This window comes from Nyctereutes procyonoides, unplaced genomic scaffold, assembly GCF_905146905.1.
Source record: "Nyctereutes procyonoides isolate TBG_1078 unplaced genomic scaffold, NYPRO_anot_genome, whole genome shotgun sequence".
Lineage (NCBI taxonomy): Eukaryota > Metazoa > Chordata > Mammalia > Carnivora > Canidae > Nyctereutes > Nyctereutes procyonoides.
In genome coordinates this window covers 67271811-67294630 of record NW_026575052.1, presented here as the reverse complement: position 1 = coordinate 67294630, position 22820 = coordinate 67271811, and the positions used below count along the sequence as shown (strand labels likewise).

Below are 22820 nucleotides of genomic sequence, written 5' to 3'. Positions count from 1 at the left end.
CTCAGGGCTTGATTCCATGACCTGAGCTGAAGGCAGATGCTTAACTGACTAAGCTACCCAGATGTCCCCTGTTATAAAATTATTTTTGAACTACTTGTTATAGCCAGTCCAGAGCATTTTGCTGCAATATACAGGTCAATGTTTTTATGTTATAGTTGTCAGAATTGACATGAATTTTATTTACATATAACTCAGAAAATATTGAGATGAGGATTGATTTTGCAAGGAACATTCATCTGTATCCCAAAGCACTAGAAGGCAGATGTCTCAGAACATTAGTTCATATTCTTCCAGATATGAACAAAGTACATCGGATTGGTAATTTTTATTTATCTCCAGTAGATATTTTCAAGTTTCTTAGATGGCAAACACTGTTTATGGTTTTGAGTTTTGTTAAGTAAAAATAGCTATGCAGTATAAGAAAATTTACCTGTCAAGAATGTGCTTTTCTGTTTCGTATTTATTATTTTTAAAGTTTTTATTTAAATTTCAGTTAACATCCAGTGTAATATTAGTCTCAGGTGTACAATATAGTGATTCAACACTTCCATACAACGCTGGGTGCTCAGCACAGGTGCCCTCCTTAATCCCCATCACCTTCACTTATCCTCTCTGTCCATCTCCCCTCTGGTAACCATCAGTTTGTTCTCTATATAGTTAGGAGTCTGTCTCTTAGTTTGTCTCTAAGAATTTTTTTTTTTTGAAGGATGAGACTTAAATATTTTAATGTAAATGTGATACACATTTGGTTAATGAATTCAGCTTTAAAACTGGGGTTGGCAGGAACAACCTTCCTGTAAATACTTGACAAAGCACCAATGGCTTGTCCAGAACCCCCCAGGTGCCAGCAGTGCTGGGAGAGCAGAGAGCAAGAAGGCCCGCCTCTGCTGGGGGCCAGTGGGTGCTGCAGTGGGAGATTGACCAATACCAGGGAGCGGGGCGAGGGGCCAGGTGAGCTCAGACATGAGCAGGGTGTGGAGGGGACCCAGTGGTGAGAATCCCCCTCAGAGGAGCTGCCTGTATGGATGTTACCAGGCCACAGGGTCCAAGAAAGGCAGTCTCAGGACAGAGCTATGCGCCAAGAGAAGCAGAAAGCACGTCCTTTCATTTCCATGACCCTCCACCTGGCCCAGTGCAGGCTACCCTCCCACCAAATGTGGGCACGTGGAGTCGGTTCTATTCTCTATGGTCTGAAGCTGGCTGGCCTAGGTGGGTGCCCTGGGGAGGTGGATTGAGAGTCAAGTCGATGCTGGAGTATCCTCTCCACTCTCCATCCCCCCAGGGGAAGTACTGGGATACCTCCTGTCTCCAGGCTCCTTCTTTTTACTCTTCATGGAGACAGCGAGTGGCTGCACTGGATCATCTCAGAGCTTCCTCTAGACCCTGCCACGTGGGTTCCACAGCAGCACTGAGCACAGTGGTCCCGGCATCGTTTTGTCCTGGCTGCTTTAGACTCAACATAAGAAGGGGAAACTGAGTTTTGTTTGTTTATTTTGTTGCCTAAGGAGACCTTGGCACTACCCCCTACCCCTACGCACACACCAAAAAAAGTCGACTCAATAAATGTTAAAGTAGAATGCCTTTTATTTTAGAGCTTTGTAATGAGTTTGAATAAAGTTTTACTACCTCATAGTCCCAACAAAAAAAAAAAAAAAAAAAAACTGGGGTTGGGAGGAAAGTAGGGACAACCATAATTTTTCATCAGTTTTCCTCAATAATAGTTTTTATGACAGCTTTGGATTTATGCTTTATTTTTATGCGTATTTGTTTATTTTATAGGGAGAAGTAATAGCACTGGATAAAATATCCAACAAAGTGGAAAAAATAAAACAGAATGCTTTATTGTTAGGGCTGAATTCCATCAAGGCATTTTGCTTCGATGGAACAAAGGCTCTTCAATTCGATATGGTTGAAAAAGCTGAAGGTAAGTTAAATTTCATCTTTTCAGGCTTCTATAATCGACTTTTAGAAACAAATAGATTTTGCTGTTACTGTTCTAGTCCTAAAATATCCTCAAAACGTTGAAACTGGTGTGGATATTTTGCCATAATAGGTATCATTCTGCTTTTCATATCATCCTTAAATGTCAGATTTTAATAATATAGAATCAAACCCCCAAAACTTGGTCAAACTCTTTGGTCTTCCTGTTATTTGTCTTAATTTCATCTTAATTGCCTGATCACATGTGAACAGCACTTCATGGTCAGTTGATTGTTAACCCAAAAGAGCCAGGAGTTTGCAGGAGATTTATATTAGTGTATATAGGATAATAGGATGTATCTGAGAGACTCTAAATACAGTGACTTAGAAAAGATAGAAACATTTTTCATTTCTTTGTTTTTTATTTTCATCTCACTTAATGGAAGTGGGTGTCCAATACTGGTAATTTATTTTATTTTTTTAAGATTTTATTTATTTATTTGTGAGATACACAGAAAGAGAGGCAGAGACATAGCAGAGGGAAAACAGTCTCCCTGTGAGGAGCCCAGTGCAGGATTCGATCCCACCTGGGATCATGACCTAAGCAGAAGGCAGACACTCAACCATTGAGCCACCCAGGTGCCCCCAATGCTGGTAATTTGATCTCTGGGTCAAGACAGTGTTCTAGTTCTTTTAAGGGGAAGGGAAAGAGTATCAAAACCCCTAGGAATGCACATGCCACTGTCCAGGTTAGTCATTTGACCAATTTAACTGCAAGGGGGAGCTGGAAAATGTAGTCTTAAGCTGTGTTGTCATGTGCCCAGTTCAAAATGAGATTGAAAAGGGGATAATGGATATTGAAAAGAACAATTAGCAGTCTGACAAAGGCTTTGTGTTATTGAAAGTGGTGATGATGATTGTTAAAATTATTTATAAGATATTTTAAGTTATTATTATTTTAGGATAGTTGACATAGTGTTATTAGTTTCAAGTGTACAACATAACAATTCTACAGTTCTGTGTATTCAGTGCCCACCACAACTAAGTCATCCTCTATCACCATAAAATGTTACTATATTTTTGACTATATGCCCTACGCTGTGCTTTTTATCTCTGTGGCTTATTTATTTCATAGCTAGAGGTCTGTACCTCTCAATTTCCTTCACTTATTTTGCCCTTCCCCTCACCCACCTTCCCTCTGGCGACTACCAGTTTGTTGTATTTATGAGCCTGCTTCTGTTTGTTCATTTGTGTTGACATTTGGAGTCCACATATAAGTGAAATTGTATAGTATTTGTCTTTCTCTGCCTGACTTATTTTTACTTAGCATGATAGATCCATCCATGTTGTCATGAATGGCAAGATGCCATACATTTTTATGGCTAATATTATGTGTGTGTATACACACATCTTCTTTATCTCAGCTATCAGTAGACACTTGGGATTGCTTCAATATATTGGCTGTGTAAAAGGGTGCCTGGCTGTTTCAGTCAGTAGAGCATATAACTCTTGATCTTGAGGTCGTAAGTTTGAGCTCCATGTTGGGTATAGAGATAACTTAAAAAATATATTGCTGGGCATCCCGGATGGCGCAGCGGTTTAGCGCTGCCTTCGGCCCAGTGTGTGATCCTGGAGACCCGGGATTGAATCCCGCGTTGAGCTCCGTGCATGGAGCCTGCTTCTCCCTCTGCCTGTATCCGTGTCTCTCTGCCTCTCTCTCTCTCTCTGTGTGTCTCTCATGAATAAATAAATAAAATCTTTAAAAAATATATTGCTTACTATAAATAATGCTGCAATAAATCTAGGGGCGCATATATCTTTTTGAATTGATGTTTTCATTTTCCTTGGGTAATTATCTAGTAGAATTAAATACTGGATCATATAGTATTTCTATTGTTAATTTTTTGAGGAAACTCTATACTGTTTTCCATAGTGGTTGCACCAATTTACATTCCCATCAAGAGTGCACAAGATTTCTCTCTTCTCCACCTCCTTGCAACATTTGGTATTTCTTATCTTTTTGATATTAGTCATACTCACTGGTGTGAGGTGACATCCTATTGTGGTTTTGATTTGCATTTCCCTGATGGTTAGTGATGTTGAGCATCTTTTCATGCGTCTGTTGGCCATCTGTATGTCTTCTTTGGAAGAATGTCTTCTCAGGTCCTCCACCCATTTTTAATCAGATTATCTGGGTGTTTTTGGTGCTGCGTTGTATAAGTTCTGTATGTATTTTGGATATTAACCCCTTACAGATACATCATTTGCAAAATCTTCCATTCAGTCGGATTGCCTTTTCATTTTTCTGATGGTTTCCTTCACTCTGCATAAGCCTTTTATTTTGGTTTAGTTCCAATAGTTTATTTTTGCTTCTGTTTCCCTTTACTGAAGAGATGGATCCATAAATATGTTGCTAAGGCTGATGTCAGAGAGATTACTGCCTGTTTTCTTTTAGGAATTTTTATGGTTTCAGGTCTCATATTTAGGTTTTTAATCCATTTTGAGTTTATTTTTATGTATGGTGTGAGAAAGTGGTCCAGTTTTATTCTTTGGCATATAACTACCCAATTTTCCCAGCACCATTTATGGAAGAGACTGTCTTTTCCCCATTGTATGTATATTCTTGCCTCCTATTTCACAGATTAGTTGAATGTAAAAGCATGGCTTTATTCCTAAGCACTCTTATTCCATTGATCTGTTTTTCCACCAGTACCATGTTCTTTCAGTTATTATAGATTGGTAGTATATATTGGAATCTGAGATTGTAATGCTTGCAGCTTTGTTCTTCTTTTTCAATATTGCTCTGATTATTTGAGGTCTTTTGTGGTTTCATAGAAATTTTAGTACTATGTGTTCTAGTTCTGTGAAAAGCACTGTTGTTATTTTGATTGTGATTGCAATAAATCTTTAAATTGCTTTGGGGAGTCTGGGCATTTTAACAATATTCTTCCCATCCATGAGCATGGCATATCCTTTCATATGTTTGTATTGTCTTCAGTTTCTTTCCTTGATGTCTTAAAATTTTCAGAGAACAGATCTTCCCCTCTTTGGTTAAATTTATTCCTAGGTGTTTTTTCTTTTTTTGTGTATTTGTAAATGGGATTGTTTTCTTAATTTCTCTTCTACTTCACTATTAGTGTACAGAAACACAACAGATTTCTGGATATTAATTTTACATTTTGTAACTTAATTCATTTATTTTAATATGTTTTTTATGGTTTTTAGGGTTTTCTGTATATATTATCATGACATCTGTAAATAGTAACAGTTTTATTTCCTCCTTACCAATTTGGATACCTTTTATTTCTTGTCTGATTGCTGTGCTAGGACTTCTAGTATTGTGTTGAAAAAAAGTGGTAATAAGAGTGGACATTCTTGTCTTATTCCTGATCTTAGCTGAAAGCTTTTCCACTATTGAGTGTTATAGTTGTTTCAGAAATGGCCTTTATTATGTTGAGGTATGTTTCCCTTAAACCCACTTTGTTGGGGATCCCTGGGTGTCTCAGTGATTTAGTGCTTGCCTCGAGCCCAGGACATGATCCTGGAGTCCCGGATCTAGTCCCGTGTCAGGCTCTCTGCACGGAGCTGGCTTCTCCCTCTGCCTGTGTCTCTGCCCCTCTCTCTCTCTGTGTCTCTCATGAATAAATAAATAAAATCTTAAAAAAAAAAATCAACCCACTTTGTTGAGAGTTTATATCATGAATGGATATTGTATTTTGTCAGATAGTTTTTCTGCATCTGTTGAGATTGTCATATGGTTTTCATCCTTCTTGTTAATGTAATGTATCACATTGGTATGTGAATATTGAACCATCCTTACATCCCTAGAATAAATTCCACTTGATCATGGTGAATGATCCTTTCACTTATTATTGAATTTGGTTTGGCAATGTTTTGTTGAGGATTTTTGCATCTGTCTATCAGGGATATTGCCTGCAGTTTTCTTTTCTGTAGTGTCTTTATCTGGTTTTGGCAGCAGGCTAATGCTGGTCTATTAGAATGACCAGCATTAGCAGCATTAGAAGTTTTTCTTCCTCTTTTATTTTTTGAAGTAGTTTGAGAAGAATAGGTATTACCTCTTCTTTCAGTGTTTGGTAGAATTCACCTTTGAAGCCATCTGACCCTGAACGTTTTTGTTTGTTGGGAGTTTTTGGTTACTGATTTAATTTCACTGCTTAGTAATAAGTCTGTTCAATTTTTTTGTTTCTTCCTGATTTAGTTTTGGAAGATTGTATGTTTCTAGGAATTTATCCACTTCTTTTAGGTTGTCCAGTTTGCATATAATTTTTTTGTAGTGTTCTTTTGTAATCCTTTCTGTTTCTGTGGTGTTGGTTATTTCTGCTCTTTCATTTCTGATTTTATTATTTGAGTTCTTTCTTGATGAGTCTGGCTAAAGTTGTATCAATTTTGTTCATCCTTTCAAAGAACCAGCTCTTGGTTTCATTGATCTTTTCTATTGTTGTTTTTTTAGTCTCAATTTATTTCCACTCTTATCTTTTTACTTCCTTCCTTCTACTAACTTTGGGCTTTGTTCTATTTCCTTGTTCCTTTAGGTGTAAGGTCAGATTGTTTTCTCATTTCTTGAGGTAGATCTGTATCACTGTAAACTTCTGGATGATCTATCAGTTGATGTAATTGGAGTGTTAAAGTCCACTACTATTGTATATTATTATATTATAGTCATATTGTCCTTTTATGTCTGTTAATATTTGCTTCATATATTTAATCAAATTCCTGTGTTGGATGGATGGATATTTGCAATTGTTATATCCTCTTGTTGGATTGATCCCTTTATTTATGTAATGCCTTTATTTGTCTCTGATTAGAGCTTTGTTTTAAAACCTGTTTTGTTTGATATAAGTGTTTCTACCTGTTTTTTTTTTTATTGCTTCTCTTTGTATGGAATATCTTTTTCCATCCCTTCATTTTCAGTCTGTTTGTGTCTTTAGGTCTGCAGTGAGGCTCTAATTCAGCATATAGGTGGGTCTTGGTTCTTTCTTCATTCAGTCACCTGTATCTTTTAATTAGAACATTTATTTAAATTTAAAATAATTATTGGGGCACCTGTGTGACTCAGTCAGTTAAGCATCTGTCTTTAGCTCAGATCATGATACCAGGGTCCTGGGATAGAGTCCTGGGTCAGGCTCCCTACTCAGCAAGGAGCCTACTTCTTCTCCCTCTGCCCTACCCCTGCTCATGGTCACTCTCTTTCTCTCTCTCTCAAATCAATAAAATCTTTAAAGAAAAATGAGTAATTATTGATAGATACGTATTTACTTTCATTTTGTTAATCGCTTTCTGGTTATTTTTGTAGTTCTTCTCTGTTCCTTTCTTCTTTTCTTGCTCTTTTCCCTTGTGGTTTGGTGGTTTTTTTTTTTTGTTTGTTTGTTTGTTTTGTTTTTTTGTGTGTGTATGTTATGCTTGGATTCTTTTGTCTTTATTTTTGTGTACCTGTTAAAGGTGTCTTATTTGTGGTTATGGTGTTCATTTGCAACATCCTATTATCTGTAACAGTCTACATTAAGTTGTGGTCACTTAGGTTGAACACATTCTGAAAGCACTAAATTTTCACTCCTCTTTCATTTTATCTATATGATGTCATTTTTTGCATCTTTTTATTTTTTGTACTCCTTAAGTTTTATAGAGATACTTGATTTCACAACCTTAGTGTTTTAACCTCCATACTGGTTTTACAAGAGATTAATCTACTATGCTCACTTTGTGTTTGCTTTGACCAGTGAAGTTTTTTTCTTTCATAATTTTCTTCTAATTCCAGTCTTTTCTTTCTTCTTAATGAATTCCTTTTAGCAGTTTTCCTAAGACTGGTTTAGTGGTGATAAACTCCTTTAACTTTTGTTTGTGCAGGAAACTATTTCTCCTTCACGATGGCTTTGCTGGGTAGAGTATTCTTGGTTGTAGGTTTTTCCTTTCAGCACTTGAACATATCATGCCACTTTCTTCTGTCCTGAAAAATTTCTGTTGAAAAATCAACTGGTAGCCTAATTGTCAGAGCTCCCAGTGTTAGGCTCTGCTGATTTTTCAGAGCCAGGTATCCTGAGGACTCATCTTCCCAGTGTAAGTCCCCCAGGGCTGAGGCTACCAGCTGTGGGGTCTGATCCCCTCCTCCATGTTTGTGATGTCCCTTCCATTTGTGGTTAGTCACACTGGGGTTTGGTTATTGACCTTGTCTCCACCCCTCTTACCCTTTTTGATTTGGCCTTCTCTTTATGACTAGATGTGTAAGATCTGTTCTGTGAGTGTTCAGATTTTCAGAATTAGTTGTAGTAGATGTCATTGTGGTTTAGTGTGTCTATGGGATGAGGTGAGCTCAAGATCCTCCTACTCTGCCATTTCCCCTCTCATGTTTTCTAAGTTAATTCTTTTTAGTTAATAAAATTCTTCTTTTCTTTTTAAGTTGCAAGAGTTTGAAGTCCTCAAGTGGATAAGGGAGGTGTGTAGTATAAGATGGCAAGGATTGATGCAGTGACTCAGTCACTATGTACTAATGTCAAGTTTCAGGGTAGTTTTAATTTTTAAACATTATGTTCTTGGTATAGACTGCTGTTGTAACAAATTATCCCATCATTTACTGGCTTAAAACAACAGTCATTTCATTATTATTTCTCACAATATTAGGAATTCAAGTGGTTCTCACTTTCAGTGTCTTATGCAGCAGCAGTTACATGGTACCTGAGGGAGGAGTCACCTCAGAAGCTTTGTCTACCACATTCCTGTCTGAAGGCTAATGATGCCTTTCAGATGGCACCTACATATGGGCCCTCCATGTACTGGACTTTCTCAGACCATGTTGGTTGTCTGTCCCAAGAACCCTGAGCAAAAGCTGTATCACCTTTTATGACCTTGTCCAGAAATCGTGTAGCATCAGGTCTGCTGTTAATCAAATAAAGGAGAAGGAACATTAGACCCCATCTCTAGTGGGAGAAGAGTCAATGTCAAATTGAAGGGCATGTGGGATGGATGGTATTGTTATAGCCATCTTTGGAAAACATAATTTTTTTCAGTTTTTAATTATTTGTATACTTCATCATAAATTTTTAATTTATATGCACAATAGATTGTTCACTGGACAAAGAATAAATACTGACTTGGAAAATGAAAGAGCACAAATAGAATAATTCTGCCAATTTACTTCAGGGTGATTTTTCACCTATTCTGTAAATTGAATTAATATGATTGAAAGTTTTATGTATGTATAGCAAGGTGATTTTAATACCGGAAAAAAAAAAAAAACTAATGGAGAAAATACTCAGTTTGAACTCCTTCATAGAATTGTTCAGTTTGGCTTTCATTATTAGGAATGAAGATTATTTACACCTTTAATGTTAGTTTCTTATAAGGAGTGACCTGAATCCTATCTTTTCCCCTCACAAATGTGATTTATAAAAAAAATCCACTTGTTTTTTAATTTATAAGGTAAGTACTAAAAATCATTCCCAAAAGCAGTTTTTTTTTTAAAAGATCTTATTTATTTGTTCATGAGAGACACACAGGCAGAAACGTAAGCAGAGAGAGAAGCAGGCTCCCTGTGGGGAGCCTTTACAGGACTCAATTCCAGGACCCTGGGATCATGACCTAAGCCAAAGGCAGATGCTCAACCACTGAGCCACCCAGGTGCCCCTCCCGAAAGCAGTTTTTATTCTTCTTTTTTTTAAAACAATTTTATTTATTTATTCATGAGAGACACACAGAAAGAGAGAGGCAGAGACACAGGCAGAGGGAGAAGCAGGCTCCATGCAGGGAGCCCGATGTGGGACTTGATTCCAGGATTTCAGGATCACACCCTGGGCCGAAGGCAGGCGCTAAACTGCTGAGCCACCCAGGGATCCCCAGCAATTTTTATTCTTGATGCCAAAGAAAACATTTTATGTCCTATTAGAGATTTTTTGAAAGATTACTCTTTTTCTTACCTAATTTTAAATTATATCCACCTGTATTATTTATTAAAAGGGAAAAAATAGTGGTTTTTCTACATCTAGGATAAATAGTAAAGATTGCTTTAGAAAGAAAATTTGTAATCTTTAATAATCTGACTTCACTTTTTTTTAACAGCTTTGTTGTGTATCAGTATATATCTCATGTACCATACAATTTACACATTTTTTAAAGTATACAGTTTGCTAGTTTTTTTATTCAGTTACGTAGCCATGATCACAATCTAATTTTTGAACAGTTTCATTACCCTGAAAAGAAACCTCATATACATTAACATTCAACTCCCAATTCCCTTATACTTCCATCCCCCCAGACTTAGTCAACTATTAATCTACTTTCTGTCTTTGCAGATTGGCCTATTCTGGATGTTTTATATAAATGAAATCATATAGTATGTATAACCAGTCATAAAAACCTGGTTTCTTTCATTTACTGTGATGTTTATGGTTTATCCAGGTTGTGGTATGTTTCTGTACTTCACTCCTTTTCATAGGTGAATAATATTCTGCACAGAAAATACCACATTTTATTTATCCAGTCATCACCTGATGGACATTTGGATTGTTTACCCTTTATTTGGCTATAGGAATAATGTTGCTGTGAACATTTGTATACAAGTTTCTCTGTGGACATAGGCTTCATTTCTGGATCATATGGTAACTTGACACTTAACTTTCTACAGAACTGCCAGTCTGTTTTGCAAAGCAGCTGGATCAGTTTACATTTTCACCAGCAGTATATGAAGGTTTCAGTTTCTTCACATCCTCACCAGCACTTGTCCCTTTGGTTATAGCCATCTTGGTAGGTGTGGAATACTGTCTCCAGGTTTTGACTTGTGTTTCTATCTTGCAGGTTTCCCTGATGGCTAAAAATGTTGAGCATGTTTTTATGTGCTTCTTGGCCATGTTATATCTCCTTGTCACATCCTTTGCCCATTTTAAGGGTTGGTTGTCTTTTTATTTCTTGAGTGGTGAGAATTCTCTGTATGTTCTAGATACAAGTCTTTTATTAGACATAGGATTCACAAATATTTTCTCTCATTCTATGAGTTGTCCATTCATTTTCTTGATGGTGTTCTCTGAAACTCAAAAGTTTTTAATTTGATGTCCACTTATTTTTTTTGTTTATGTTTTGGGTGTCCATAAGAATTCTATAATTTTAGCTCTTAAATCTTGATCTAGAATCGATTTTGAAATAATTTTTGTTGATGGTGTAATGAAAGAATCCAACTTGAAGACACCTGGATGGCTCAGTAGGTTAAGCATCTGCCTTTGGCTCAAATCATGATCCCAGGGTCCTGAGATTGACCCCTACATTGGTCTCTCTGCTCAGCGGGGTGCCTGATTCTCCCTCCCTCTCTGCTGCTCCCCCTGCTTGTGTTCTCTCTCTCTGTCAAATAAATAAATGAAATCTTTAAAAAAAAACCCAAAACCACCTTGATTTTGATTCTTCTTCACATAGATACTCAGTTACCCCAGCACCTTTTGTTGAAAGACTATTTTACTTTGTTGAATTGTCTTGGTACCCTTGTTGACCATAATTGTAAGGAATTATTTCTGGACTCATATCTCTTCCATTGATTGATAATTTTATCTATAAGCTAGTAAGGATTGTCTTGATTACTGTAGCTTTTTAGTAAGTTTTGAAATCAGGAAGTAGGGTGTCTTCCAGCTTTGTTCATCTACAAATAAGGATAGTTCAATTTTTTTCTTTCTAATTTAGACGATGTTTGTTTCAATTATTTGCCTAATTGTTCTTGCTAGAACCTCTTGTACAGTGTTTAAACAGAAGTGGTGATAGAAGGCATCCATATTTTATTGCTAATTAGTCTTTCAAGTGGCTTAAAAGTAGCTATAGGTTTCTCGTAGATAACCCTTTCAGGCTGATGAATTTTCCTGTTATTCCTGGTTTGCTGGGTGTTTTTTTTTTTTTTTATCATAAGATAGGTTGGATTTTGTCAAATGCTTTTTCTGTGTCTCTTGAGGTGATCTTGTGGCATTTACCTGTATTTGATTGAGTTTCAGATTTTTCACCAGCCTTGGATTCCTGGAATAAATCCTGCTTTCACATGTTGCTAGATGGGGTTTGTTTGTATTGGTGTCCATATTCATAAGAGATATTGGTCTGTAGTTTACTTTCATATGCTGCCTTTGTCAAGTTTTGGTATTAGGGTAATTTTGCCTCAGAGAATGAGTTGGGAAATATTCGTTTTCCTTCCGTTTTTGAAAGACTTTATCAAAAATTATTATTCTTTTCTAAATGTTTGGTAGATTCATCAGTGAAATATCTTTCTGGGACTTTTCTTTGTGGAAATTTAAAAAAATTATTAATGCAGTCTCTTCCGTAGTATAGATTCATTCAGATTTTCTTTCTTAAATCATTTTCAGTAGTTGTGTTTTCACTGGTAATTTATCCATGCCATCTAAATTAATTGTACTGTTGTTCATAGTATTTCTTTTCAATTATTTTTCTTTCCATCAGGACAGTAGTAATCTCCCCTTTTTAATTCCTGATAGTATTTTGAGTCTTTTTCCTTTTTGTCTTGGTCAGTGTAGCTAAAGTTTAGTCCATTTTGTTGCTCCTTTCAAAGAACTAACTTTTTGTTTTGTTGATCCTTTATCTCTCTTTTTTAATTCTCTATTTCATTAATTTCTCCCCTAACCTTTATTATTTTCTTCCTTCTGCATTTTGTGGCCTCACTTAATGTTCTCAGAGAATGATCCATGTGCATTGGAAAAGAATGTATATTCTACCATTGTTCAGTGGAATGTTCTATAGATAATCTGTAGGTCTCCTTTGTGTTGAAGTGTTCTATTTCCTTTTTGATCTTGTGCCTGGCTATTCTTTTTATTATTGAATGTTAGGTATCTCCAACTCATCGTTGAATGGTGTATTTCTCTCTTCTAGTTTTTGCTTTTTATATTTGGAGGTTCTTTTGTTAGGTTGGGGCAAGTGCATTTGGGCTTTGGTATTCTCAGCTTGCTGTGCCTGGGGTAGAGCTGCCCATTTATGATTCAGGGCTGGGTGGAGGAAGGCAGCCCCAGAATTTTCAGCTGCTCTTAACCTGTAACTGAGTCTTAGCAACATGGAATTTGAGGGGATAGAAATGCTGGCAGGCCTGTCCCTTCCAGTGAGATATTGTATTTCTTGCCTGGGAGTGTAGGGAGAGAGGCAGCCATGTGTTCTTGGCTGCACCTACATGAAATGGATCACTCTCACTCTGAGCTTCAGGAAGAGAAGAGATGTTGGGGCAAAGGAAGGAATGGATTGTGGCTCAGATACCACAGATACTCACATTTCTTAGATTTTCTTTATTAAGTGTTTCTTCATTTGATGTATATCCTGAACATTTTCTAGAGACTTTATTTTTTTTTTTTAAAAAAGATTTTATTTATTTATTCATGAGAGACACAGAGAGAGAGTGAGTCAGAGACACAGGCAGAGGGAGAAGCAGGCTCCATGCAGGGAGCCCGATGTGGGACTCGATCCTGGGACTCCAGGATTAGACCCTGGGCTGAAGGTGGCGCCAAACCGCTGAGCCATCGGGCTGCCCTTCTAGAGACTTTAAATGGTGGTTTTTGTTTTTGTTACAGTTTTACCAGTTATAGTTGTTTCACTGGGGAGAAGGTCTCCATGCTCTCATTTCAAAAGTTGGCCCAGTCTCATCATTTGTATCATAAAATTGCTCCCAACTTATACAACATTCCAAACTAATATAGTTTTAGAAAGCACTAAAGGTAGTTGTAAGATTATATATATTATGGGAAAAGGTTTGAATGGATAAAAATTCAGGTACTTTTATACTATGCATAAGCCTTAAATGTTCATTTCATGGCTTTCTAGTTTTGAACAAGAGAAATTTCTTTTGAACCAGGTGCATTTGGGGGTCATTTGGTGATCTTGGTCTGATTTGTCTAGAATATTTTTATGAATTTCTTAATTTCTGTATAATCATCCACCACCTTTTATGAAAATGGTACTTGTTAAGAACAGTGAGCTCAGTGATGAGGCATTGTCCCTACTCCTGTCACAGTCATGGCATATGGTTATGCTCTGTCCAAGGGCCCCTGGCTGAGAGATATGTTGAGGGGCTGAGTTCCAACCTGTGCTCTGTTTATTGTGGTGCAGGACTATATTATATTAATCCTGAGGTGCAGATACTTTATTCCTAGTTCACACAAAGGTATCGTGTGGGCTTGTAGATATTCTGGTTTTTAAGAAATTTTCAGTACCTGGGGAGGACTAAGACATGAACACTAAGGGACTATAAGACTATATACAGCCAGGGGTGCCTGGATGGCTCCATCAGTTAAGTGTCTGACTCTTGGTTTCTGTTCAGGTCATGATCTCAGGGTTGTGAGAGTCCCGCATTGGGCTCTATGCTCAGCATGAAGTCTGCTCAGGATTCTCTCTCCCTCTGCCTCTTCCTGCCCCCCCCCAATGCCCAAATAAATAAATTAAAAAAAAGAAAAAAAGACTATGCATCCAAAAGGATACCAAGTGTTGCACGAACTCAGAGGGAAGGACTATTTCTTAGAGGGACAGTGGAAAAAGTGTTTAGATGAGGGGGTGGCATTTGTTAGGCCTTGAAAGGATGGTCAGCATTTTGATAAATGGAAATGAGTGCAGGGGGCATCTCTAGTAAATAGAATTAGTAGAAGCATGGAAATAAGAAAGCTCATGACATTTTTGGGTAACAGTGGGTGATGCAGGGATCCCTGGGTGGCGCAGCGGTTTGGCGCCTGCCTTTGGCCCAGGGCGCGATCCTGAAGACCCGGGATCGAATCCCACATCGGGCTCCCGGTGCATGGAGCCTGCTTCTCCCTCTGCCTGTGTCTCTGCCTCTCTCTCTCTCTCTCTCTCTCTCTCTCTCTCTCTCTCCCTGTGTGACTATCATAAATAAATAAATAAAAATTTATTAAAAAAAAAAAAAAAAAAAAAAAAAAAAACAGTGGGTGATGCATGTTTGTTTTTAACATAGGTGAATATGTAGGAGTCCTAAGAAATGTGGCTGGAGAACAATCTGGAGGAGGCCAGATTGTTCATTATTAATGGTCTGTATTTGTTAGTTTCAGAAGTCTATTCCAGAGATTTAGGTAGCTGCGGGAATAGTTTTTGGTTTTGTTTTACTTGGTCAGGAAAATGAATAACTTGTTGAGACCTGTGCTTGGGGGAATTTGGATTTAAAAAAAAGCAACAAGGTATTTCAACAGAAAGAACTCAGTATAAATTTATACTAAGGAGAAATAATTTAGTATAAATACTTAGTGTAAGGAATCTATTAAATAGATGTTGAACTGGAAAAGCAAAAGATTATTGGGGTATCTTAGAGCTAATCACTGCAGAAAGCAGCTACTACCCTTCTAGCTCCTTTAATCAATAAGAGAATGATAACAAGGCACCTGGATGGCTCATTTGGTTAAGTGTCTTTTGGCTCAGGTCATGATCTCAGGGTCCTGGGATCGAGCCCTGCATTGGGCTCCCTGCTCCGTGGGGAGTCTGCCTCTCTCTCTTCCCTTCCCACTGCTTGTGTTCTCGTTCTCTCAAATAAATAAAGTATTTTTAAAAAGAGAAAGACAACAGTCTCAGTAGGAAAAGGACAAAACAAAGAATGTGACTATCTAAAAAATACAAATGGCCAATAAAATAGTAACAACAATAAAAATAATTCTTGGGTGAAGATTTTGAAAGAGTAAGTATAATCATAATGGAACTAAATTGGCATAGTCTTTCTAGAGCATTTTTTCAGTATGTATCAAAAACCTTAAAAATACTTGTTTACTTTGAGAAGATACTCTGAGACAGTAGGTAAGAAAGCAAGGACGGTTATAGACTGAGATGAGTTAAACTGATAAGCATTCGTGTCTGACAGTTTGCAGTCAGAGAAAAGTAGGTTATCTTGGTATGATATTCAGAACATTGCTGTGGTTACTGTAGACTGGCTTCTTATGAAAGCAGTCGGCAGCAATGTCTCGCTTGCAGTTAGAGGCATAAATATATAAGCAGACTATTTGGTTCCATGACTTTCTCCAGGAACACTTAAATAGCTCAGAAGTCAATGGAAAGTTATTCGAGTGAATGCAGAAGGAAACCTGTGGAAGATTGGATGCAGAGAGAATCTGACTAACTCTAGAGCATAGCCTTGCTGATGGCCACAGGAGCAAGGAGAGTGAGAAACCTCAGAATCAGTAGATTTGACTAGAACCTAACAGGTGCTCTTCCTTTCTGGGGTGATCTGCAGTAGGGATTGCCAAGAGAATTGTCAGCTCTCAGTAGGACTAGAATTATTTTTAATTTTTTTCAATTTATTTATTTATGATAGTCATAGAGAGAGAGAGAGAGAGAGAGAGAGAGAGGCAGAGACACAGGCAGAGGGAGAAGCAGGCTCCATGTACTGGGAGCCCGATGTGGGATTCGATCCCAGGTCTCCAGGATCATGCCCTGGGCCAAAGGCAGGCGCCAAACCGCTGCGCCACCCAGGGATCCCAGTAGGACTAGAATTAATTCCAGGTCCTAGCTCTGATGAACCATGGCTCCAGACACTGGGGATACAGCATCTTATTTGATTAGCCCTTGATTTGCATGGTGTCAACAGAATAACTCTCAATTGTAATAGTCACATTTTTAATCATTTGACACATGTTGGAATGAATTTTACCAACTACTTGAAAGGAGAAATTGTCTTTCTTTGTAGTCTAGATTATGATTTTTAAATTTCTAATAATTGTTTCTATCTCAGGAGTTTTCTGTTTTAGACCACTAGGCAGATAGCAAATATATTTATAATTCTCTTCATAGGAAACCCTCCATTCTTACCAGAATCCTTTGACCGAATTCTTCTTGATGCACCATGCAGTGGAATGGGACAGAGACCAAACATGGCTTGTTCTTGGACTTTGAAAGAAGTGACATCATATCAACCATTACAGAGAAAACTCTTCACTGTGGTATGTGATGTTCCTTTGATATGAAAGAAAGTTGACCTTCATAGTTTGATGTTTCAGAGAGGGAGAGCAGAGTTCATAGCAGCATTTTTCACAATATCCAGAATGTGGAAACAACCATCAAGAGGCCAACAAGTGAATGGATAAGCAAAATGTGGTGTACACATAGAATAGAATATTATTCAGTCTGACACAGGAATGAAATTCTAGTACAACATGAACGAACTTTGGAAAGATTCTGCTAAGTGATAAAAGCAGACCCAGAGTGACAAATAGTGTCTTTCTGTTTATATGAGGTAACTAGAACAGGAACGTTTGTAGAGACAAAGTAGAACGAGGTTAACAGGGCTGGAGGGACGGGAGAATGGGGAATTAGTGTTTATTGGGTACAGAGTTGAGTTTGGGAAGATGAGAAGTTCTAGAGATGGATAGTAGTGACGGTTGCATGTGAAAAGTACCTAATGCCACTGAACTGTACACTTACATTGGTGAAAGTGACAAATTTTACGTTTATTTTAGCACACAAAGAACAGAGAAAACCTAGTTTTAAATACAAGCAGTTTTCATTTATGTTGCTCATTCTTTGATTTATTTTTTTTTTAATTTTTATTTATTTATGATAGTCACAGAGAGAGAGAGAGGCAGAGACACAGGCAGAGGGAGAAGCAGGCTCCATGCACCGGGAGCCCAACGTGGGATTCGATCCCGGGTCTCCAGGATCGCGCCCTGGGCCAAAGGCAGGCGCCAAACTGCTGCGCCACCCAGGGATCCCTCACTCTTTGATTTAAAGGCAGTAGCAGAATTTGCACTGAGACATTTAATGAATTTTCAACATTCTGATATATCTTAAAGAATCACTGAGCTCAAAACATCATAGTTAAGAACTGATGTGTAAGGAATGGGATATAAAATAAATTACTCTTTTTTAATAGGGTTCCTGGATCATCTAAGCATATGAGAAGCAGGAAGTCCAGTGGAGGGAAACACATTGATAAAAAATGAGAAGGGACTATTCAGTGTAGGATTTAGAAGAACTGGAAAAACTTTGCCAATTTAACTGGTCTCTAGCACATTTCAGGAGGTGTCCAAATAGAACATTCGAGGCTTAGAAAAATGATTCATCAGATTTCACAGAATGTAGAGAGCATTTGACCAAAGATGATTTCATCATTTCCTCTCAGCCCTGTAATTGTAAGTACATAAACTATAGCAGTAATGGATGCACACTGTAATTATTCAATCTCTAAAGTTGTCTTTGAGTACATCTCTGCTCATCTGTCTAGTATCTCCTTTTATACACAAAGGTGGTGCTGGGAGTAGATTGATTATTCTACTTTTTCTTCTTCTGTGCTGTCTTCAGAGAACACATCCTGGAAGTGAAAACAGCAAACAGCAAAAAGGAAACTTTACTTATAGCTGAAACTTTGACTTGAGGGTAAAATTAGGACATTGTTTTATTAAATATTGATTGATTGAGAGATTGATTTAGAGAGAGGAGCAGGGAGTAGGAGTTGAGGCAGAAGGAGAAAGAAACTGAAGCAAAGTCCATGCTGAGCACAGAGCCAGACATGGGGCCCAATCTCACAACCTTGAGATCACCACTGAGCTAAAACCAAGAGTCAGATGTTTAACTGTTAGCCAGGCAACCCAGGACACTGTTTTAAAAGACTGGGATTTTTGTTCTTTTTAGGTCCTAGCAGAAAGAAAATGTTAAGAGGCTACTTAAGAGTAGTTGCAGTGTTTGCAATGAAGAAAAACAGCTGATTGTATACAGGAGAGAGTTAAGAATATAGTAGGTTCGCCATTTAGCATTGAGAGGTGTTGATTGAGAACGTGGACTTTATAATCAGACACATCTTGTTTAGAGCTGTGCTTCTTCCACATAAGTGACTTTAGGTACATTGATTTCCATATATGAGAACTGGGGATTACAAATCTATCTAATAGGTTCACCTCATTGGAGGTGATGTTTTTAAACATCTGGGAGTTTGAAAAAATAAACTTGTAGTTATTTGGGAAAAATTCATTTTCTTATAATACCTATTTCCTGATTCATTTATTTATTGGACATATATTCATTGAGCACCTAACCACAATGTAATATATACTATTGTGGGTGCTATCGATATAGTAGTGAAAAAATAAGAATCCCTGCCTAATTCATGAAGTGTCTAATTGAGGAAAATAAGCAAACAGATGAGTAAGCTATTAAGTATAGTCACAGAACCGTAATCCTGTGGAGCAGACTAAAGGGAGGGTGGGAGTATTGGATATGAATAGTGCAGTGTTACCTACAATGGTCAGGTGCTAGAAGGGTGACATAAACACAAAGATAAGAAGATTATGAAGCAGTACAGAGAATTAGAAGAGTTTCCAAGCTTGTGCCCTGATCCTGAGGTGGCAGTGTGCCCTGTGTGTTTTGGAACAGCAGAGGCCAGTGTTCCTAAGCAGAGCAAGTGAGGTGTGTGAGGTGAGGTCAGAAGGGCAGCCAGAGGCCTGCTCTGTGTAAGTTCTGGAAAGCCACTGTAAGGACTTGGGCTTTGATTCCGTGTGATAAGTCGGGACATTTGAAGGAGTTTGAGCAGCGAAGGGACAAGTTTTAAAAACACTGCTTCGGCAGCTGGAGAAGAAGTTGTAGGAGGGCAGACAAGGAAGCTGGCGGACGGAGGCAGAGTCTGTTGCAGTCATCTGGACCAAACAAAGACAGTGGGGCTCAGACCAGAATGATAACTGTGGAAGTAGCCAAATTCTTGGGATATTTTAAAGGTAGAGCCAATGGATTTTGCTAATGGATGGGGAGTGTGAGAGAAGAGCATGCAAAATAATACCAGGTTTGGGGCCTGAAAAAAGCACGTCTCTAATAGGTCTCAGAGGGAAGATAGTTGTTTAGTTTGGGACCTGTCGAATTTGATAGTAGACATATGGAAAAGATAAGTGAATATATGAGCATAGAGTTCAGAAAGGAATATGACTTAAAAATTGTACATGTGTGAGTTTTGGGCACAAAAAGTAGTTTCTAAAGCAGTAAAACTGAATGATTTTATTTAGGAAAGTCTTGGTTGAAGTGAACTATAATGGCTCTAAGTGAAATGCACCTAGTCTAGAACACTCTAATTAAGGAATCTTTTAGATCTGAAATCCTGCAAAATGTTTATTTGGCCTTGTGGTATACAGAGTCTGATCATGTTTCTTTAGGCAGTTCAACTGCTGAAGCCGGGGGGCGTGCTGGTTTATAGCACATGCACGATCACGCTGGCAGAAAATGAAGAACAGGTTGCATGGGCCCTCAGAACATTTCCCTGCCTTCAGCTTCAGCCCCAGGTCAGAACAATTTCAGTTTTCTATGTGTAATCTGACAAATTACAACAACTTGATGGTGGTGAGAAACACAAGGGTGTTACATGAAGAAATGTCTAGCAAAACTACTGAAACAAATCCTGCAATAAACAAGAATGCTTCTCTAATGAGATCAATTTTAGTCAGCCTGTAGACAATTTCCACATCCTAACCAAAGTTTTCCCTGTCTTCATTCCTTGCCATTGTGTTCAAATGCCACAGAGCTCATCTGTGCTTGTATTACCTGCTTCTTTCACTTGTGGCTCTTGTTTACCGTTACTCAGAACTTTTTTTTTTTTTTCCCCTAGAAAGTTGTTTCTTCTCTTCCCCTCCTTGTCCTAGATTTTGTTGGTATGGAATGTGCGGCGCATTTTTTCCTCAAGTCACATCAAGGCTGGAGTATCAGCAGACTAGCCAAGGGGAGAAAATGGTTCAGGTTTATTGTTGCTTTATGGTTTCTGACATTAAAATATGTAACATTTAAAAAGCTTTCTTATCTTTTATTTCACCTGTTTTGGTTTTTATCAAAACCATATTAGGACGGTATTTTTAACCCATGCTGTTTGAGGTTAGGTTTAAATCTGTAATAATGCTCAGATCTAATTAGATGCATTGAACATCTAACTTCAGTACCCACCTATACAGAATTCTAGTGGGTAATTGGAATATATGAATAAAAAGCAACCCAGAGATGGTTTCTAGTCTCAGAAATTAAGGTAATTGCGTTATATAGAGGAAAGGAAGTCTTCAGAATTCACTTGTATTTTATCATGTGTGTGTGTAGATATGCATATACACTCAATACATGCATATATCCTCAATATATACCTAGAAAAGATGGAAATTTCCCCCCAATGGGTTAATAAGCAATAGGTTTTTAATAATACCAAAACAGTAAACATAACATTTGTGCAGTAGTGACTTCGCTTAGGATTATGGATCTTGTGCAGTAATTCACACATCAATTCCTTATGATTCTCGTATTCCAAATGAGTTGACACAGCCTTGTTCTAGTACATTCAAAGACAGCAGTAGAAAACTTTTATCATCCAGTTGGTGTGGGTCAGAGAAAGGCACTTCAAATTACCTAAGGAACTCCTGTCAGCTTTGGGTAGTGGAAGAAAGCTGAATCTTCATATATTACTGTTACTGATGATGTCCCACTTACTGAGTGGCCTCTAGATGCCAGGCAGGATACCACCTTTAGTTTTATAGATAAGGAAACAGGTAAAGTTCCTCATTTAAGATCCACAGTTAAAATGTGGCAAAACTGTGGCACCTCATGAATTCATGAGGTGACCTTCCGGTGCTGCCAGGAAACCGCATGAACATTGCAGGGACAGCATTTGTCTGTTTCTGGAATTGGTGGTACTTACTCCTCAGGTTTGTCTTTTCACTTAAATTGTACACGGGCACACTTACCAGTTACAGGATGTTCGTGGTTTCTTGTTTTCTCCAAACAGGACCCACAGATTGGAGGAGAAGGAATGATGGGTGCTGGCCTTTCATTTGAACAGCTGAAACAGCTGCAGCGGTTTGATCCATCCGTTGTGCCATCATGGGACACCGACATTGATTCTCTCAGAGATGCCAGTATAGAAGACATGATTGGGCTGGCAAATAAGGATTGTATAGGGTTTTTTATTGCAAAATTCATAAAATGCAAAAGCACATAGGAGGATCCTTAGAAATCAAAATGCCAAACATTCTCTCTATAGTTTTCTTTTTTTATCACCCCCCCCAAAAAAAGGGTCAGGCTGGGTGATTGATGGCATAGTTGCTAAGGAAACAGAAAAGGCTGCCAGTGGTTGCACCAGGGATCAATGATCAAGAGACTCTACTTCATGGAGGATATAGTAGTTGGGGGTGGTATGAGATTATACTTTGTGTTTTTTAAATAATTTTTTTCTTAAGGATTTAGCATAGTATAAAGAAAAGGAGATGCCTACAGATATTTGGAGCATATTTTCATTTGGGGTTGTGTGTTTTAATGTGTAAAGAATACAAGTCCTTCTTGTGATCTGTGATTGTGACAAAAGGAATAAAATGAGCAATATTTAATTTGGTAAAAAATGTTCTTTGTTCTTGAGTTCCTTCAAGAGTTCCCTAAGAATTCAGGGCATGGCAACTGACATTTTTCATGTGCCTATAACTGAGCTGGGCATTTTATCAGTTTTTCTGTTGACTATTTGATAAGTCGGTTTTTAAAAAATATATTTGAGAGGCAGAGGGCACGAGTAGCAGGGGGAGAGGGAAAGGGAGGGGGAGAGACAATCTCCAGCAGACTCCATGCTGAGTGCAGAGTCCAATGTAGGGCTCAATCTCATGACCCTGAGATCACGACCGAAGCCGAAACCAAGAGTTGGACGCTTAACCAACTGAGCCACCCGGGTGCCCCTAAATCAACTTTCAAAGGAAGACTACATCTCTCCTAAATGGTAGTGTGCCTTTACCATGTTTACCTTTTTTTCATGCTTTTAAACTAAAACCTAAACTATTTTCTTTATAACATTAAAATTATGAGGATATTCCACAACTTGGGTGCCTTTTATCATCCATTGGAACACCTGTTCTACAAGTTAATGTGATATGACTGTGGAGACAGAACAAAACCAGCTTCTGGTGGCTGGGAACTGGCTTGGCACTTAGAGCTACACCTTGGTGTTC

General features: G+C 38.0%; 1 protein-coding gene across 7 annotated transcripts in view; it reads left to right on the top strand.

Moving 5' to 3' along the window:
- Window positions 1–22226, top strand: part of NSUN6 (NOP2/Sun RNA methyltransferase 6) — a 57846-nt gene extending 35620 nt beyond the window's left edge. For 4 of the 7 annotated variants that reach the window (XM_055331544.1, XM_055331543.1, XM_055331547.1 and 1 more), the window contains exons 8-11: window positions 1780–1924; window positions 16672–16820; window positions 20013–20138; window positions 21617–22226. In XM_055331544.1, the coding sequence (XP_055187519.1) occupies window positions 1780–1924; window positions 16672–16820; window positions 20013–20138; window positions 21617–21829 (633 nt within the window). In that variant the 3' untranslated portion in view covers window positions 21830–22226. Of the gene's footprint in view, window positions 1–1779; window positions 1925–16671; window positions 18009–20012; window positions 20139–21616 lie in introns of those variants that run through there. The other 3 variants (XM_055331545.1, XR_008665258.1, XM_055331548.1) reach the window with 3 other exon arrangements.
- Window positions 22227–22820: the final 594 nt, after the last annotated feature.